This window comes from Habropoda laboriosa, unplaced genomic scaffold, assembly GCF_001263275.1.
Source record: "Habropoda laboriosa isolate 0110345459 unplaced genomic scaffold, ASM126327v1 scaffold3, whole genome shotgun sequence".
Lineage (NCBI taxonomy): Eukaryota > Metazoa > Arthropoda > Insecta > Hymenoptera > Apidae > Habropoda > Habropoda laboriosa.
The window spans coordinates 404,456-425,012 of NW_017100127.1; the positions used below are offsets into that span (position 1 = coordinate 404,456).

The following is a 20,557-nucleotide window of genomic DNA, read 5'->3' on the forward strand; positions in this document are numbered from 1 at the left end:
AGTCGAATACCGGGTACGCGTTAATAAATAGGTAATAGAAGGAGACGTAAAAGAATTACCGTCTATATTGTCATCTTCGTCGTCGTCCTCCTCGTCGTCGTCGTCCTCGCTGAAATATTCAACGACGGAAGCGGCGCTCACGTCTGTGCGCATCTGTTTCATAGATGATGCACGATCGGACATAAGCATTTTTCCGCGATGACAGAGAGGAGCGTGAGTCAGAGGACCGGCAGGATCCACCACCAGTTTCTTATTTTTTATTAATATTCGGTAGCGCAATTGTGACGGCGATGGCAGCTGAGGATCTTCACCGAAGTCCGTTTCGAATAGAAACTTTGTTACGAGTTTCTCACCGAAAACCGACTGAAACACCACATTGACGTAATTTTACTTTTCGAAGCGCATCTTGTAAATTTTTGGGACAGTTCGAAGAGTACACACGTTGAGTGAGTTGACGGTGAATTAAGAAAATAGATAATTTGTCTGCAAAATTGTTTATTCATTTTCTTTTCTATTCGATTAAATAATACTCTGGCAAGAAGCGATTTTATTATTAATTTCAAAGCATTTGTTTTTTAATATGAAAAGCTTAGACGAACGGAATTATTGTAAATAGAAAAGATGTAGTTAATTAACAGAGGTTGTCATTGTTTAACTAACAGTAGATACTTGAGTAAGATAGTTTGAAACATAGAGGCAAAGATAACATACTTGAAATATTTGGGCCATTCGAGCTTGTTGACTCTGAGAACAATGGTTCTCAATGGAGAGAATTACAGGATATGGAGAACTAACGAAAGCACTTCTATCAATCGCCTCTACGACCGAACGAAATGGTATTTTGGTAGTGAAGGTGTGACCATGGTAAATAACCGGCGATCCATCATCACCGTCCCAACAATCGAGTTCCACGCATCTACACCCTGTTAGTAGTACCTAGAAAACGAGAATTCACAGATTTCAATTTTCTAAATTTCTCGGGCATTTGGAATTTTAGTATTTCTATTGCAAATAACTTAAATTAAGAAAGATTTTATGGAACGTAAATTTTGAACCTTAAAGAATTTTTGCTATTCTTATTTTTGCAATAGTTTTGTAGTCGCTGATTTTTCCAAAATCTATCTTAATTTTACTCAAACTTTTCAATATAACAATGCAACCACTTTTCCATTCTCACTGTTGTTATTATATGTATTTCATTAAAAACTTGTTAGAAGAACCAAATGGCTGCTGTATTTCCTTACCCTTTATTTACTCGACGATAATTCAATAACACGCAGAGTTAGTGATAACAAAACGCACAAAAAGGAAAAGAAGAAATATCGACGTTTAGAGTGTAAGTACTTTACGCAAGATGTTGAAGTATCGAATGTTTTACCTGAGAATAAAGCTGTACGGAGGATTCTCCTTTGAGTTGATGACCGGTTAAATAAGTGTTATGCGAGCTGGCGATGTAATACTGGGATAATGGCTGTTGCATTTCAGTCTCGGACGGTGTTGCATACTCGTTTGGGAAAGCATAATTGTCCTTGTCCATCATGTACCGCGCAAAGCCCTCAAAAGACAAACACCATTGTGTACGTAGTGCCGGGTCCGGTTCGTGTCGCTGGAATCAGAGCAAATCGTCCCGGTTAATTGTGTTACTCGCTATATCTTTATGTGAGTATTGTACTACAGTGTTATAACCTCAAGATAATGGACACTGTTATAATTGCTACACATCCTAATTCGAAGTAATGAAATACTCATTTCAGGGATGATTCATACGATCGATATTAGGTATGATTGTGTCTATTTCTTCTTTGTTGCAACGTTAAGTCCGTAACACTTTATCTTCTTATGCTACTGTGTATTGTATTGGGACACTTATTGAGTGTGAAGCAAGTATGAACAGTCGTACAAGATTAAGTTTTTGAAAAAAAAAAGTATGATTCAGAATCTCATAATATAAGTACATACGATAAAACTTGTTAACCCTTTGGACTCCTTTGTCGAGTGTGTTTTCACAGGTATGAATGAAGTAATTTTTAAGTTGCCAGTTCCTATCAACAAAATGTCTTTTGAAGTGCATTTCAAATAAAATTCTTAAAATAATAGGAACTTATTGAAAAGAAAATTTAAAAAAGAATTGGAGTTCAAAGGGTTAATATCTATATCCATTTAATGTGTCGTTATGAAAACGAGATCCTAATAAATGTTATTAATTATGTTACACCAAACATTATCACGAAATTGAGTTTGAAAACGACTTTCTTTGTAAGTTCTTGAACTTGGCTCGACAATCGCTTTCACATAATATAAAAACAATTGTAGTTATCAATTAAAAAAAAATTCGTGATATCGTCATTACGCGAAAATCATAGCAAATTTAAGAAAGCTATTCAAGCCACCGTGTAAAATTTTCCTCGCAAATCTACCACTTACGAGAAAAACGCTGGAAACTAATAACGTGAACACTCTGTATATTTTTACTGATATACTATTCATTTTTGTTTGCAACGTGCTTCTTTTGTGAAACGCGAAAGGGAGATTATTAGCAATCCCGATTAACGTACTACGTAGGAAAGTATTTTAAAGAGGATTAAAAAGTTTCCTGAAAAATGGCAAATGATAGATACTTGCAAACAATAGTCAATAAATACTATTATTTTTGTATCGAAACTGGACTTCTGAAACGATTTTACTTATGGGATGACCTAATATTTGTTTCTCTTTTTTAAAAAATAAATCAATCAAAAATAAATCAATTTATTAAAAGGTATATCTAATGATTATAAATGCACAGAAATCATTATGTCTAAATTATGGAGGTATTGTGTGTATTAATTGCGTGGAGACTCATTTCGAAACTACTTACACGTGTTTTGATATTTGTAATTAGTGTAATAATATATCAGGAGTTTGCTCAAAATGTTTTAATTTATTATGTAAACATATATTAACCATCAATAGACGATTTATATATAAAAAAATAAATAAATATCTTATTTTGATGCAACGAATATTTATAGTTGTATTAAATAATACAGACATATTGAATTATTAATCTGAAGCTTTTTTTTAATTGATCCCATAGTAATATGGCTTTACATTAACTTTTCATCGTGAAACATTATTAAAAAAAAAAAAGGAACAAACATCACCTTAACGAGTGCCTTGATTTCGTCGTCAGTCAATTTTTCCTGCTGTCGGGATTCCAAAAATTTTGTGAACGTTGCCAGAGTGATAACTTGCGATTTCGAAGTGTCAACGCCAGAACAATTGTTAACGATACTAGCAGCAGCTACCGCGTCGAAAACCTGCTTTTTTTGAAGGTTGCTGCTGGTTTTGTATTCATGACAGTCGATGGAGTTGTTCCTTGTCAGGAGACCTGTTAGAAAAGTAAAAATTCTGTTAAAACTATATTATTGTATTATTAATATGTATTAGGGATGAAATTAAAAATTTTGTTAAAATTTGGAAACTTTCTGAATATTTAAAATCTAAGTAATTTTAAAAAATCTTCTTAAGGGAAACAAAGATGCATGGAAAAGCAGTAGGTAACTGTTATCAATCATGCTTTTTAATGCAACGCAATATTTGATTTACTGCGTACTGATTTATGCAATATAAATATCTCTATACAAACTGATTTACGCAATATAATATTTTATTAAAATATCTACAATGGAAACTAGTATTCATATTTGTGAATATTTAAACTTGCTACGAATAAAAGCCCTAAGCAAATTATTAAATTATTACAACGATTATTTTATCATGTTTCCAATTTTAGTTCAATACAACTTTCTTTCATGCCAGTTTCATACTTGTGAAACAACATAAAGGCAAATTTTCTTATAATATGCCTATTTATAGTATTATTCTATTTCATATATTTCATTTTATTGCTATGTTGTTATTATATTTATTGCAATATTATATTAATTCAAATGCCCCAACACGTAAGAGATAAAAACTTTTGAATATTTTTATAATTACAAAATATAATCCATAAGTGTAAAATATAGTTAATGCACTTCAAATCTTAATCAAGTATACCTCTTTCTTTTCCTTAAAATATCGTTTATCATATATAACTGTCATAAAGAGCCTTTACACGTGTGCTACATTTACAATAGATGCAATATAGTATTTGCAGATTTTGGACGCCGAGTGTTATCTGTTTCTCATTCATCTATCGTCCTCGGTCCATTAACGAAGACGTAAATAGACGAATGATGGACGTCCAGTGTCGATTAAGTATATCGTGTATATCGTGCATATACGTATAATTGAACGTAAGTGGATGAAACTGACCGATTCGTTGAGGGGTTGCATCGCTGGTTTGCCTAAGCACCGGTGGCCGTACATTGAAGTCTCTCAAAGAACCGTCGCTCTGGCTGCGACAAGTGATCGCCAGCTGAGCGAATAGATCGCGCAAATCTTTTCTCGCTCTCAGGCTGAACGAGCGAAACAGGGCGACGAACTCGACGAAGTTTAACTGAGTTTCGTACATTATGGAAGTGGCACGTGCTTTCACTTGCCAAGGTGCTTCCATTCCGCCTGACATTCCGGATCCGTTTCTGTCCTTGTCTCGAGCAACGCACAATAGGCTGTCCGAGTACCGAAAAGGGAAGAGAAAAGGTTACTTTACTTGTACCGAGTTCAGTTCAACTGGCAATCTTTTACAGGCGTTAAGTAACGTATAATACGTTAGGTTTTTAAGTTGAACCGAGGAATAAATACAAGTGACTTTTGCAAAGTATAATTAAACGGTGTAACTAATGAATTATTAATTAATGTATTAAAAGCATGATTTCGATAGTTTCATTGGTATGAAAAATTGAAAGGAAGTTTTTAATAGAATGTTATTTCTTTTTCTTTTTTTAATAAATTGATTACAGTGGTGTATACAGAAACCGAAGGTGTTTCAGATTAATATTCGACTGGTTTCCGTTAATTAACTTTCGAGGAAGAATGTTGGTTTTCCATAAGAGTAAATAAATGAATACTATGACAAAAGCTATTGCATTTGCTAAATATCGGAGAAATTAACAAAATAGTAATAATTTTTAATACATTATCCAAACAAATGGACTTTTTCAAATTTATTTTGAACGACCAAACACGTTCATTGTCCTCAATTTTGAGGGCAATTTTCACCGCTTCACTGTGAACGATTGCACAAAACAGATGTCGAATATCTTTTTGAAAACTACACACTATGCATCAAAATTTCATCAAAATCCGTGTATTCCCTAATTACAAATACCAATTTCAAAAGTTATATCAATCAAGTTTCATACTTTCGTTACGAATTACGTTGCGAAGCAACACTTTTGCACTTTAATCGTCTCGTAAAATAATAAATCTGACTAAATTTAAACCAGGACACAAATTGTCTCATACGGCGATAAATTTAAATAAATTTAAATAACACAAGAAAATTCTCCGGGGTTTATTGCCGTTCTATATTAAAATTTCACCGAAGAGTCGTTTCTACGGTGTCAAAACGATCAAGAATTCTAACGTTCAAGTGGAGTTATTCTATTTATCGTCGGTACAACGATGTCGGTACTTTTAAGACTGTAAATTATTCGAATTTCTACCTCTGAAAGCTGGAGTAAGGCAAGTTGGAAGTAATAATTCGTTCGGCAGATCCGGGAGGGCTGCGTGGGGGAACTCGATCTCTGCTGGACCGTGGGGATGCTGGTATGATTCGCGTCAAGGATTCTCTGCTACCCGTAATATGCCGAAAAGGGGCCGCTGATAACACTCCATCCGAGGACGAAGATTCGTATTGTTTTAGGCTCAAATCCTGTTTTAAACAACCACATGGTCAGATTACTCCCAGCTAAAATAGCTTAATCAAGTTATCATAATTGAAACTACTTAACACGCCCTCTGCCAGGTCATTTTAACCCCTTGTCTCGTCATTTTTTTAACGATTATGCGTACAAGTGTTAGCTGTTTACTGTTTTAGTACTCTGCTAATGTATTGTAGATTGAATTCAATTTTGTAATCCTCAGTCTTACGAATTAAAACGAATCTTTGTTACTGATATAACTATTTTTTTCGCTTCTGTGCTACGAGTCTGACCAGTTGTTATAAGACAAGGGGTTATGCAAATTTTTAGAATGATCCAAACACTTTTTAAAAATTTTTGTCCTATTTAAATCATTTCTTTGCCATTTCCTAGGACAATTTTTAATTTTTCAGTTTACTTAGTCCAAAGATTCAGAGATCTGCTTGCTGGACTATGGGTGACATCTTTATTACGAATACACAATAACTTTTATTTCTCTATTTTCTTTCTTTTTCCTTGCCCATTTGAAATTAGAATGATAAGGAATATTTGTAATAATTTATAGTCACTAGGTTAGTCTTCGACTGCAGTTTACATGTTTCCTTTCTGAATCTCGACATAGAATAAGCACTGTATTTGTTCCAATAAAAACTGCAGTTATTTTCAAGAAATGAACACTTTTATGAATGGCAAGTATGAAGTAATCGGTACACTATGTATTTTCTAAACTAGTAACATCATTTATGATAAAAATTTGCAGTGAAAGTGTGAGCAACGCGGCTCTAAAGAAAAAATCGCTGTCACTTATACACGAACGATGTGGTAGAGAACGTGTTTCTATATGATAATCAAATAAATTCTGATGATAAATTATAGGACCAAACTTCTTCAAGGTTGATCATTTTCTACTTAGAAGAGCGAACAGCTGTTTAATATCTTGCAACACAATATCTCGAGAGTACCTTATGAAGCGAATGGAATAATAATATTAAACGAAGAACGAGACTTTTTTTTGGAAAATGTTGATTCTTTAATCATGTTCGAATGAAACAAATAACTAAAAGTAAAACATTTGCGTCGAATAATTTTAACGTGCACGAACCTTTGTTAATGCATGAATATTGCCAATGGATTTCGTTTTTTTCCCTTTGACGTTTCGTTTGCGAAGGGTACTGGCACTCGTTGGCGAAAGAGTTCCGATACTTTCAGTCATGGACCAATCGCGACCGCCAAAAGCTCTTATAGCATCGGCTGTCATCGGTTCGATACAACTTTCTTCGAAATAAAGCTGGAGGTATTTATCTTTTAACCATCGCGATCTACGATCCGTTAATTGTTGTTGTCGTTTCAGGCCTCGTAATATCCAGCAAAGTCCCATGTACCAAATTCTGAAACAAATTGCGACGAAAGCTACTGTTAAACAACGAAACTTTGTCCCCTTCTAATTTTCTCACAAATCTACCATTTACGAGAGAAACGCTGAAAACTAATGAACACCCTATATATTTTTTTAAATATATGACACTTACTACATAATTTATAGACCACCAAGCATATGCTTTATAACGAATTAACTTGCGTCAACACTATCTACTTTACGTATACCGTATCCGGTCAAATGACCGGTTATGAAATAATCATAAATACAGGTGACTGTCAGTTCAATATAGGAAACAACGCAGAAAATAGCCTTTAGATAATAATAAAAATAAAATTACATATTTTTATTTCGAACAAAATACGGGGAAAAACAGGTGAATGGTTACAAATCGAAATTTGACCCCTCTGGGTCACCTTTGACCCAGCTTTCAGGTGTCTCAAAACAGAGCCCTTCTTTTCTCTTCTTTTTCTTCTCAGCGACTTTCCTCTCCTCGTATCACAAATATGTTCGTTATTTCGTATATTTTTGAACGATATAACGCCTAGAAAAATAAATAAACATGGTTTCCCTTGGACACGAAAGATTTTAGCATTGGGTCACATTTGACCCGGGCATCGGCCATCCGTGCGACTGTCACACCATCCGCTATTCGAGGGTCAAATAAAGTTCGGATACGTATTAAAATGTCATTCGATGTTTGATATTTTCGTACAATTCGAGAGATATTGCTCGTAACGATGTATCTCGTGCCACTGTTGCAAATTATCGTGTTCGAAAAGCAAGAGAAACAACGATGAAGTAGCAGCGATAACTTTTTCAACGCCAGTCCTTTCTTTTTTTTAACAGTAGTATACTCGTCAATTTATGTAGACTCGATAAAATGGCTATTCTGTGCACGATTCGTAGGTCACAGTGGCGGTGTTGGATAAAGGTTTCTCGTAACAGTATATTCTCTGGAAAAAAACGAGCGAAATGTTTCGCTGATCTAGCGCTACCGAATCTCCTCCCGTAACACGATCTGAAGGTAATTTCTCGTAAAATGCGGCGTGATAAGCGTTAATGCTACTTTGTATTTTGAAATGTTACGTTAAATGTTGTTTCAGTGAAATACAATTTTAACAACGCATCGGAAGTTAAACCCTTCGTTTTGCATACGTAACATTGAAAATTTCTCGTCTGCGGAATTAATTGTAATTCGAACAACGGAACCTTTATTATTCGTGAAAATTCTTCGATGCACCGGAGTTAATTAGAAACATTCACGAAAATTCACGTTCGATCTACCAAAAAGCAGTTTTTCTTATTAAATTTATTCCTTGTCGAAACGCAACTTAGCAATAATTAATAAAGTTTCAAGGTAACTCTGGAGTCTGTGCGTACAGTGTTAAATTGCTGTGTAAACTTCTATCGTATATCCTTAATTTCTTTTATAATATTGCGTATTATTCATTTTTACACATCAGACCCACGGAATATAATTTTTTTGAGTTAGACATTAATCGAAAAAAAAAAAAGAAAGAAAACGAAGAACAGATGATTATTAGAAAGTACTTTTGGAAACTTGCATATTATTGCACATTGAATGGCAAAATGCTACTTATTAAACAAGTAAAATATTTACTATAATTCTATAAATTTGTGTGCTTATTTTCTTTCCGAGTTAAATTATCATACGTCGTTATGATTATTGTATTTCATAATTATCGTACTGTATTGTATAACAAATATAATTTTGCAGACCTTTTTTTCAATATATTGAAATGTCTTAAATTACGTAGTAATTGTAATACAAGCGTGTAATTATTCTGCAGGAAAGCTTTCTAAAGTGGAACGATACTTGCATCAAACATCCTGAGTAAGCATGACATGATACGGAAAAATTTCTGGAATGTTTTATGAGCTCTGTTTCAAAGGCATTTCTATAGAGACGCATTGTATAAGATGCTCGAGAAGTACTTGTACATTACCCTCAAAGGTATTTTAAAACATACGTATGTACCAGAGCTGTTTCAAAGGAGAAATTCTTACTGTCGTACTATGCTTTAGACACGACGTTTCGGGGATTGTTGCCTTTCACAATTTTTCTGTCATACAGTTCAACAAATGTAGGAAGAAAAGCTGTGCACGTGGCAGAATAATTTTCGGGTAACTACTTTTTTATAGATACTGCAACACATTTTATGTTATTGTAATATTACGCACGCGTGGAATAGTTTATGTCAAATTTCAAACGCGAACGAAAAAGTAATCGGGCAAATTAAACGCGATGCTTGCCTTATTCCTTTTTAAATACAATTACCAATATTTGATTTTTACTAAATTATTAGTAAATTTGATAAAATTATGCTTAAGTATACAATATTTATTTACGTATTTCCGTAATTATTATTTAGATAAGTTAGGTAAGCAGATAATTATTATAATATTTATTTTTAATGCGTGTATACACTAAGTGTTGGGTTTAAATTGTAAGAGATCTGTTTTAAAAAGCTGTTTCGTGTACAGAAGAAAGTGCATATGTTTCTTAGGAAAGTCAATCCCAGAGGAACCGTTCAAGAGAAAACTGACCCGTGAGGTGTGGTCGAAGTATGTTACAATTCTTTTCCTCTTCCTACATATAATTAAAGTGTATCTACTCCCTACACAATATCCCGCAATATTCTTTCAACATATTCGTGTTCATTTTTGTTACAAATAATTATTTCGTAATAATTTATAATAGTATAGTAATCTTTCATTTGACAACTACATTTTATAATTAAGTACATAATTCATGATCATCGTTGAAAATGGAACATATTTTATACACGCACATTTACTTCGAAAAGACTTTTTATTAAAAAGCTGCGACAAGAATTTCCAATGGAAAGTGAGTGATAATGGGATTGTTGACAGAATCAGATTAGGTCACGAAAGGATGTTCGTTATCTCGAAATACTCTCTCGTTAATCAACATTATATTATTCTCCCTTACGATTACTTATTTAATTAATTATTACATTACACTATTATATTATCATTTTACGAGTGTTTCGCATTTTTTATTTACTTCATTTTCAGCTTATTTGTTCGTGCAACGATATTTGCGCTACCATGTCTTTACAATTTAGTTAGTTCTATATTTTAACAAATTAGTTCACATCATTTGCTGTATTTAAAAGTTACATTTGATATGTCATTAACCATGTATACTTAGTAACACTCAATTATGTTTGAAATAATAGAGACAGTGAAATCATACCAATGAAATTAGTTTCATTAATTAAATTACTACCTCAGTTCTCTTTGGAAATTTAGATCAATAGATATTATCCTCAATACACGAATGTCCATAATTATTCGAGCCAATAGGAACAGAAGACCGTTAAATCAAGATAGGTTCGATAAATTAACGTGTATATCAATTTACGTATAATATAACACTTATTAGCAATTCGAATATTAATTATTTTCTACGAAAATATATTTGACCAATGTAAAAGTTTGTAAATAGAATAACACGTACAAAACCTGTATAGTCGAAACAAGAAAATAATTTACGAGTAACGTATACGTTTCTGAATAACAAAATCGTTAAAATTTCTCTAAATAAAGGCTTGAAATTGATTACAAACTTGATCTTCAAAAAATTTTTAACCGTTTACGTTGAATAATATTCTTATCGTATTTTCCATTCTTTTAATACACGAGTTTATTGCATAAAATATTGCACAGTTTCAAAATTGAAATCGAAAGAAAAAACGAAATAGGTTTGCATTTTCAATATTTAAACTAAATCTATAGGTGCTAAATGCATTCTATTAGAATATGCAGTCCTACACTTCGACGTTATAAAATACAAATACCAACCTAAGACGAAATAAAGAATACAAAAGAAAGTTTCTTAATGGACATAAACCAGAACTTTTCTCTGCAAAGTGTAAATTAGACTTGGACCAATTTATGATCCGGACCTTCGGGAGAAGAGGTCGAGGCAATCATCCATGTCTCTGATATCTCCTTTCTTTAGAGATGCAACTAACAAATTCTACTTTAGCTTACCTTTCACCGGAAAACACTCGTTTACCATTTACTATCATTTCTTATAATTATAAAATAGAATGGACGAAAGATAGAACCGTTCGTTTAATTCAATTATTCCGGGAGAAACGTGTTTTAGGGGCCCTAACGTCTACGAACTTCAAAGACGGAAACAGGAAGCACGATGCGTGGGCTTGAATTAGGCGAATTCAATCGAAATAGAAGAAAAATTCGAATGTCGATTGCACAGCGAGAGTCCAAAATAGAAAAAATACAAACTTCTTACAGACTGGTTGCTATAATAGATACTGTACGATGCTCGACTCGTGAACCAGACTGTTTTAAGATCGAACGCGGTTAGTATCGTTGCGCTCTCGACAAATTAATCCCGGAAGGGCAAAATTATAATAGTTGGTGTGGTGATGGTGAAAAGATGTTGCTCTCAGTCAGAATATCTTTGAACTCCTGTATTTGGTGGTGGTGCGTGTGTATATATTAGGTCGGTATATGTCGTGATTGGTTGGAAGTTGAAGGTGGTGGAAAAGAAGGAATAGAAAAATGCGGGTATGTGATTGGATATTAGGAAACTAGTGGAAGGAGAACGTAAGGGTGACGGTGGTGTGCAAACGTTTCAATATTTTGGGGAAAACCCGGAAAGGGGAAAGGGATAGGAAACATGACCAGGATGCGACTTGAACAATATTTTGGGGAAAACCCGGAAAGGGGAAAGGGATAGGAAACATGACCAGGATGTGACTTGAACTGATTTATGGTAGGGAAGGAATTTGTTAGGGGCTAGGAAGATGGCTGGAAAGGACTGTTTACTAATTTATGTGTTACTGGCCGGTGGGCTGCGCGACCGGACAGATACCGAAAGGTATAATTTTGTAACAAGTTGTAAAAACATGTTGTACACCGAGGTTATAAAACAATTTGTTTTATGGTTTCGTTATACAGTGTGGACGCAGGCAAGTAATTAACACGTTCAGGATGCCAGCGAAATTCACGAAACACTCGCTTATGATCGGATGGTTCCATTTTACTCAAGTGTTTACTGTCATTAATACTTAATCTTCTTCAGTTTCTAATCTTTTTTAATATTTTTCATGAGCCACCGGTGGGTCATATCGAAAAGTATGTAAGAGCAACACTGAATGACCCACCGGTGGGTCATATCGAAAAATACGTAAAAGCAACACTCAATAGTCACATTGTCCTGAACGTGTTCACTCAGAAGCCAAAGTGATTAACTCCACTTTTCGATATTCTCCTAATTTCAGTATCGAAGCACACGCCTGGTGCTCAGTTACACATAAATAAACAAAACTTGATAAATTTAATTCGATAGAGCTAGTCACTTTGGCTCCTGAGTGGCTCGTATAGTATAGACACAGTTTAACAAGTGATTAATACACAAGGAGGAAATGATTGATCGTACTACTTACTTCCTGAGGGCAGGCGGGCAAAGGAGAAAGATCAGTCGATTGTCCGGCAGGCTGGAGCCGTACATGAGGCCGATGCACGAGTCGGAACCCGATAGACCGTACCTCTTGCAAATGCTTTTGAGATCGGCTTCTCTGTCCCGATCGCAACAACCAATCATGACTTCCTTTACGGAGCTCAGATCCAGAAATCCTTCCTCCAGTGTTACGGAAGCGCAGTCCGTTTGTTGCGTGCCGTATCTTCCTGATAAACAGCTCGGTATACCGTCCTCTGGATTGGCATTTAGCGAGAGTTCCGTGGAAGCTGTACCGCCGAGCTGTGCAGTTTTTAGTGGACTCCAGGGGGGTTTCTCCCAAATGAAAGTACCGCAAGCACGATCCACTCGCGCGAACACCAACGCCGTCCTCGTAGTACCACCTTCGCAGTCCCAGTGCACCAACGTTGTTCCGTGATGCAACACCTGACACATCAAGTTTCCGTATTTATTATTCATGTTCTTCCGTAGCTTTAGCGCAACATTTATCCAGCATGAAACGGTAATTAACCCTCCGTAGGTCTCGTTCGGCAATCTGGGTCGTTGGCAAACCAAGCGAAATTTCACTTTTGTATCCCTTCGAATTTTTATTTTTATCGAAGAAAGTTTGGAACTTTCGAGCTAACGAACAATTGTACAATGTTGCAGGGACTTTGACGAGTATCCTAGAATTTTTTCAGATTTTTCAAAGTCTGGAATAGCGAAAAAATTGGACTTGGACATGAACGACCTAGTTTGCCTATGGAGGGTTAAGCTTTTACAAATAAATATCACGAATTGGGAGAACATTGGCATGGTAACGGTTAAATTTTGATAATTAAGATGCACCGTAACTATTCGTAACTATTCGAGTGTCCAATCTGTCATAATATTATAGCGCACCGTTGTTAATTAATAATTTCTTTTCGATTCAAATTTTTCAAACCCAGTGTGCTTAGCCTAACTTTCTGGCTTTTCAAGTAAATTTCTAACGAAAGTGTCTTTAGCTTTATTCGACAAAGCTGTATAAAAGTAAACAGAAAAATGAATAAATTAAAAATTAGAAAAAGGTTTAGGCGTTAATCTAATCCCAGGTTAGCATAATTGTGACTGTTAATGCTTTTCATATGATATGCCAATATTATCCCGCGACTACGATAACACTGACAGCTAATTAACACATTTATGCGTTATATTTGCAGTAAAATAACAAAAGGCGTAACGTTATAATAGGATATTAAAAACAGACATAAACATTTTCATTTTTATGCATATTTTGTGGTGTAGAATTTAACAAGTGTACAGCAAAACTTCCACGAAGCTGAAGATTGTTGGTTACATTCCAGAAAGAATTCAAATGAAATTGAATACAAGAATACAGCTTTTCTTATTATTCAAATTAGATTGCTGAAATGTTTATTCAAAAAGGAATTCTTTTCTTTAATACCATAAATTTCTCAGTATAAGATTTAACTTAACAAACTTTTATCAGTGTAAGATTTAAGTTAGCATTCCTTTTTATTGAAAGCGCGAGGGCATTTTAAGGGTTCAATTTGAAATAACCAATTTTACACCGAATTAGGGAAAGGAATTATTCCGTTTGAACAAGGAATGTAGAATAACATTTTTTTATTCTGATCTTTTCATATATAAATAAATAAAAAAGCGTCGAATAATATTTTTTCATATAAAGTTTCATAAGAAAACAAGCAGTATTGAAAATTCTTTGATATACGTATCTACCACTTACTGTATTATTTTATCGCTAGTTTCTTTTAACGATAATACGTTTTAGATAACACAGCAGGTGTTTGCAAGCTTTTTCTATTCTTTTTTATAACGTTACAAATATTCCTCGCTTTTCCAATACGCACTATCATTTTCCAGCTAAAAACTATTAATGTTCAAGAATTATTGCAAGAGTTTTACGTTTCAATTGGAAAGAATGAAAAACGTTTATTTTACATTTCCACTTTGTTATTTGATACCAGGCGTCACCCACCTCCCTCTTTTATCGTCAGTTGCAGGAGATCTCTGCATGCTCGTAGTTTAAAAACATACAGGAAATTCAAAAAATATTACAGCACTCTTTATTTAAACAGAAATGTTGCAAATACCTTATTTATATTGCTCTCAATTTTACACGAATAATAGAAAAATCTTTTTCGTACATTTGGGCTTCCCTATTTCCAAAGCTTGTTCACTCTGCTGCAAAGTGAAAATTGGGAAGAAAACTGTAATTCTTCTTCCATCTTAACCGTATAAAAATTTTCTCGAGCCATTTTCAATTTTTTCTTCACTAGAGAAAATAATTAAACGGCCTGTTTTACGTAGTCCACCCTATGTACAGATATTTATTCTTCCTCACGTTGAAAAATATATCGACCAAGATTGCACATTTCCTTCAGATAGGAATTAAAATTTGTTACATTTACAAAGAAGCAACTGAGATTTTCTCTCTATTAATGGTAAATGATTAACAACAGCGTTCGAATTACACATACAAGGAAACAATATATTTAAACGGAGCAGTATTGAAAACATTTCGATTGAAGTATAATCTCAAAGAGACACCGACATGATAATATTATTCTTCGCCGTATCAAATGTAACGTTGTTTCCTTTCATTTGAAAAATGCACGCGTTTATCATTCTTCTGCTGTTTTGTACGCGCGCTTTAACACGCGCAGTCCATTTGTTAGGGAGGCCCGAGACCTTTAACAAAGAATGTGCCTTCGAGTGACTGAGATTGAAGTGAGCCGGTTGTTCAAGATTGAATGAGCATTTGCATAAAAGCGCTCCAAATCGCTCTTTCTTAACTTTCTATCCGCGCCGCGCGATAGAGTTGTAACGAGAGTTTCATTCTGGTATCTAAGCGTAAGTTTAAATCGAAGAATATCGGAACTTTGATTTTCAAAGTGAAAAAGAAGGGAACAATGGTTCGAAGAAGTGTTTCTCTATGCAATCGATAAGCAAATTGCTTCATATCTTCGGTCCTTTCTTCTCATCGATTTCATTTGTAATTCCCTTTCCGTGGAATATTCGAAAACGTTTTTACCGACTGAGTTTCGTGCTAATTGTGAGAAGTAAGAAGAATCTGTTGTATGAAACAGTTTGAAGGGATAAAGTGGGGAAAATGGATCTGAATGAAATTTCAAACTTTAACGATGCTGAATTTATCGGCTGAAATATTATATTGTATATAGGACGTTTCAGATCTAAACCGACAAACTTTGCCAACGTGTTTCAGAGATCATTTTGAGCAAAAAATGTTACGTACACCTTGGTTCGATTCATCTTTGTTTTCGAGATGTAGAGAAAAATACCGATGGTAAATATTAGAGGTGACCATTTTGAACAATTTGCGTAAATCAATCTAAATCAATGTAAAAAGTAGTTAAATTTGAAACCAACGTATCTCTATTTCTAATTCAGACAGCGACAATAACCAAAAGGCGTTTTACTCGTGTTTTGAAGACGAACCCAACGCACTCCTCAAATTATTCATAAGGTGAACGGGGAAGTACGTACCGGGTGGTTCAGAAAGTTCGTAACGAAATCTAGGAAGAATTCAAACTGATATATCTCTGTTTGTAATTGAGACAGCGACAAAAACCAAAAAGATAAATCCGATGTACCCCTTAAATTACTCCCAAGGCGAACTATATTTTCTGTGTTGCCACGAAAAATTCAACATCCACGCTCCACTGCGGAAAACATAGTTCTACCCCTATCCATTTTACTGTCGAGGAAGATACCGTTTAACTTTGATCACTACGTCAATTAGAAACAGAAATACGATTTAAATTTCGCTACGAACTTTCCAAACAACCTTTCCCCTTTTATATCCCCAAAACGAAGACGAATCGACCCATTGCGAGGTTTGTCCCTTTAGATCTGGAACAACCCTGTATAAATAAATTCCGATTTGAAGGCTTCGCAGATACGATACGATTTTCAGAAATATCAACTGCCCAGATTTATGTCAAACGAGTAACAATATTTCTCTTATTTCGTTCATTTTTTTTTTCGACTTCCGCAAAACTTCCTTCGAAGCTTGCACATTTTGAACAAGTATTCCAAGAGGACAGAGATCTATTTGAAAAAGGTACAGGAGAATTGTTATTTCGATAGAAATGTTTGTACATTATCGTCTTCAACATTTATTAATAATTTCTTAAATACAACGCAAGAAATGTGACAATCTTTTCTTCATCACCTCACTGATCTACAGTAGGTGCCGTTTCGCGAGGACGTGTAATCTGCGAGACCGCATTGAAATCACTCATTGAGAATTCATTAAAAACTGTATCTTGCCGGGGAGATTGTAATTAAAGCGCGAATCTCACTGCGCAATTCCGCCAGCTATAATCTCCGTCTATTAAGATCGTTTTAGCGGCATCCCTGCAGTTGCGGTGCACCGAATCGTACTGCGGCGAAGAGCGTGGCAAAAGTAGCATACATCGTGGCTCTGTTTATAATGCTGATGGAGGTTCTAATGCACTTCAAACACCATTTACGCGGTCAGCCATAAGTGCAGCTTGTGTAGACACTTGTAAAAACGTACACGGCACGCGGGTATTTACGTGAAATTATTTATCTCGTTGAGGCTTGGTTAGGTTAATCGACGTTGCCCTCAAACGTCGCCTCTTAACCTCTTGCTTTGCGATTTTTCACGGCTACATGTGGTAAAGTTTCAAAAAACTATATTTCTACGTTCGAATATAATTCGTTCAAATTTTCTTTCGACGATCGTAGATCATTCGGTATTATCTTCGCTAGAGCGCTGAAATTCTTCTTTCGAGGTTTCTGTGAACAACTAATTAATAAAAAGACGTTTTCTTCGAAAGAGTGACCTGGTTTTGCCTTTCTACCCTCTTCTCTCGACGTCTTCCAGCTTTAATCCTTTTCATTTCTGGCTGCTTTCCTCCCTTGCTTCTCGATCTTTGGCTCCCTTTCTCTCTCTCTCTCTCTCTCTTCGCGAATTTCTACGAGATATACCAGAAGTAGCACGGTAAAGTTGCTCCCTTTGAAATCCTTTTGAAGCGCAAGAAAACTACACTGACGACGCCTTTTATCTTAACACTGCACCACGTCCAACAACTACGAAAGTATCTGGACTCCGGGATATTAATATTTCGAAATCATCCGAAGGTAAGGTCGTGTCTTTATGTACACTCCTATTCAAGGTTCGTACCCGTAGTTGTATAAACGTAACTGGACGTGATATATGAATACGCGATCGTTTCCATTCTAACGAATCGCGAGTTAGTACAGATTCTGGTTCAAAGTTCTATACGTCCCCTGATCAAATTCCATCAATCAGATACACACGTACCTGGCGAATCTTGAAATAAAATTGTCTCGAAAATGAAACTTCGCACTGTCACAACTGCTGAATGTGCTGCATACCAGTGAGGTGCAGAATCAGCAACCCTACAGCAACCGTGGCGCATTTTAGTTCTTATTATGCACCTATATTTGGTCGTGGACGCTACAATATTAATCTCCAAGCGGAAAGACCGAAAGTTGTAAAATTGTAATTTTTATTGATATTACGATGCAGAGTACGATGCATTACGATTATCCCTAAAAATTTTTCCGTCGATTTCTACGTTTCTAATTTATCATTATATAATATCTGAAGGCAAAAATTCTTATGCCAAGTCAGATTCGACATAGGGCTGTTAATATACTGTGACAAGAATGTTTGCATTCCCAAGCAACGCACGTGCATTTCAAACAATTCAATCTGTTGTACCAGTTATGTCACATTTGTGGTTAACACACTAAAATGCATGCAACATAGTTACACAACGAAATGAAAAGAAAGAAAAAGGAACGAGAGACAATATCGTATGGAAGAAATGAGAGATGTACCATACCCAAAAATTCGTTTCGGAATTGCGACATAAGACACATGTTTACCTGCAGAAGATGCAGATCCATTCCGGAGTGCGGAGCAGCAACAGGGAATAACGCAACCTCATGATCGTACGAGATTGGTTGTACCGGTTTGTAGGAATCAAGATCGAGATGATAGTCGTTCTCGTCACATTCTTCGGCCATGTAGGTTTGTTCGATTGCGGTCGTATGAATGCTTAGGGTGCGATGGAGCGAATCTGTTGTCGCGTCCCTGCCTCGAGCATGTCGATGCTACACGGAAATACGAGAACTTCATGATATTTGAAATGATTTCGGCACTGTCGCGTATGAATTTCACGGATTTGCCTTGAATCATCTGTGAAAAGGAACTCGCAAATTTTCAAGCCATTGGATTTCTTTCGATACTGTTCCGACAATATTTTGGTTTCAAATTTGAAGATACCACTTGTTTCGTTAATTTGTAGTTTAAAAGTTTGACAAAATATTTTACCTAAAATGATGAATATTTAATTTGAAAATTGTTCATTTATTGGAGAAGTTTAGAATGTTATTAAGGACCTGCTAATGAACTTGTGAAGATTAATGAAATAAAAATATTAAACGACAACAAATGCCTTTTATAAAAATCTCTTTCTTATACTCAACGTTAAGAAATTGAATTCAATTTTGTAATTGTACATAGAACAGTCGTATATTTAACTTATTGCGACGAAATGAGTCAGTTTTTAACAAACTTATAATTTATTTAATATCCTTTCTTTTGCGAAACTCTGAAAAGCATACTATAATAATTCTTATTGAATGGAAAGAAGGATTGTGAATATAATGCTATACAATTGGTAGAAGAAGACACAGAATCTAATTAAATCTCTAATAAAACAAACATATACTCTGTGTATTTAAAGATTACAAATTACTAGGCAATTCTTCAAACAATTGGCTTTGCTTATACATCATAAGCATAATGTCTTTTGCATGTCAAATTACATTAAACAAATATAGGAAATAAATTCTTAAAAACCACAGGAAAATAAAATTCCTCACAAACATTCAACACACATTGCTTTTGTTATTGTTAAAAAAAAAAACAATATTTTTCTATGCATAAGGAGCTGTACTTTTAATTACACCTATCTGAGTACAAAGGAAAGTAAGTATATCTGTAAATTTCATTTCCAGGTTTCTCGCATTTCATTGTGTTGTAAATTAAAATTTAAACGCAAAGGGACACACGTAAAAGAAATGAAAAATTGCTTCAGGCTTACGTCACTTTTATTTTAACCACATTTTGCTGCTCTTATTCTCGTTTCGAAGTGCTTTTAAAAAAAGAACATAATACGTAGTTATGGATCAGCTTTAGCGAAGAAGAAGAAGAGAATTCAATTTGCAAAAGTAGGGCCTAATAACTCTAATTTCAGTTAGTTTCACTCCTCATTCAGCTCTTCGATTGAAATATACACATTCAACGTAAAATTAGCAATCATGCTAGGAAAATAATGGAAGGATAATTTATTTTTGCTGCGGTATTATGTACATATGTACCGTCTTACGAAACATATACATACGTCCATGGTGTTTTTATTTTTACGAGCACTATGCTCTACAATTGACAAAGAAAGGGTATAACAGTAAGGTCACAGTTTCAACTTCTTTTTTATTGCACCTAGAATGAAAATAGGAGGACATATATCTGAACGTTTTATGTTCAGTCGTGACATTTATGAACAAGACAATACTTGAAATAAAACGATACTTGAAATAAAACGAAACTTGAAAAAGGAACATAACTGTGCGCGAGCTATAAAAATTATTTTTAATTGGAGGAAATCCTTGAAAGATTTATAAAAGTGTTGCAATTATTTATTTATTGACTCGTTACAAATTCACGAATTAATATAATGTTTAAAGTATAGTTGTAAAAATATCTGTCATTATTAGTTTAAAAAAATGTTAAGTGTTATAGCAAACGTATAGAAAAATCAAAATTAATGTTATTGTCAAAGAATTGCTACTCGTTTATTACCA

At 34.6% G+C, this 20,557-nt stretch overlaps 1 protein-coding gene across 1 annotated transcript in view; it reads right to left on the minus strand.

The window, feature by feature from the left end:
- Positions 1 to 20,557, minus strand: part of LOC108578626 (1-phosphatidylinositol 4,5-bisphosphate phosphodiesterase epsilon-1-like) — a gene marked incomplete at its 5' end in the record, with an annotated part of 62,621 nt that overhangs the window by 6,164 nt on the left and 35,900 nt on the right. The window contains 9 exons of the mRNA XM_017942028.1: positions 60 to 363; positions 712 to 936; positions 1,379 to 1,606; positions 3,144 to 3,370; positions 4,300 to 4,595; positions 5,592 to 5,800; positions 6,892 to 7,177; positions 12,636 to 13,093; positions 18,575 to 18,802. Coding sequence (XP_017797517.1) covers positions 60 to 363; positions 712 to 936; positions 1,379 to 1,606; positions 3,144 to 3,370; positions 4,300 to 4,595; positions 5,592 to 5,800; positions 6,892 to 7,177; positions 12,636 to 13,093; positions 18,575 to 18,802 — 2,461 coding nt within the window. The remainder of the gene's footprint in view (positions 1 to 59; positions 364 to 711; positions 937 to 1,378; positions 1,607 to 3,143; positions 3,371 to 4,299; positions 4,596 to 5,591; positions 5,801 to 6,891; positions 7,178 to 12,635; positions 13,094 to 18,574; positions 18,803 to 20,557) is intronic.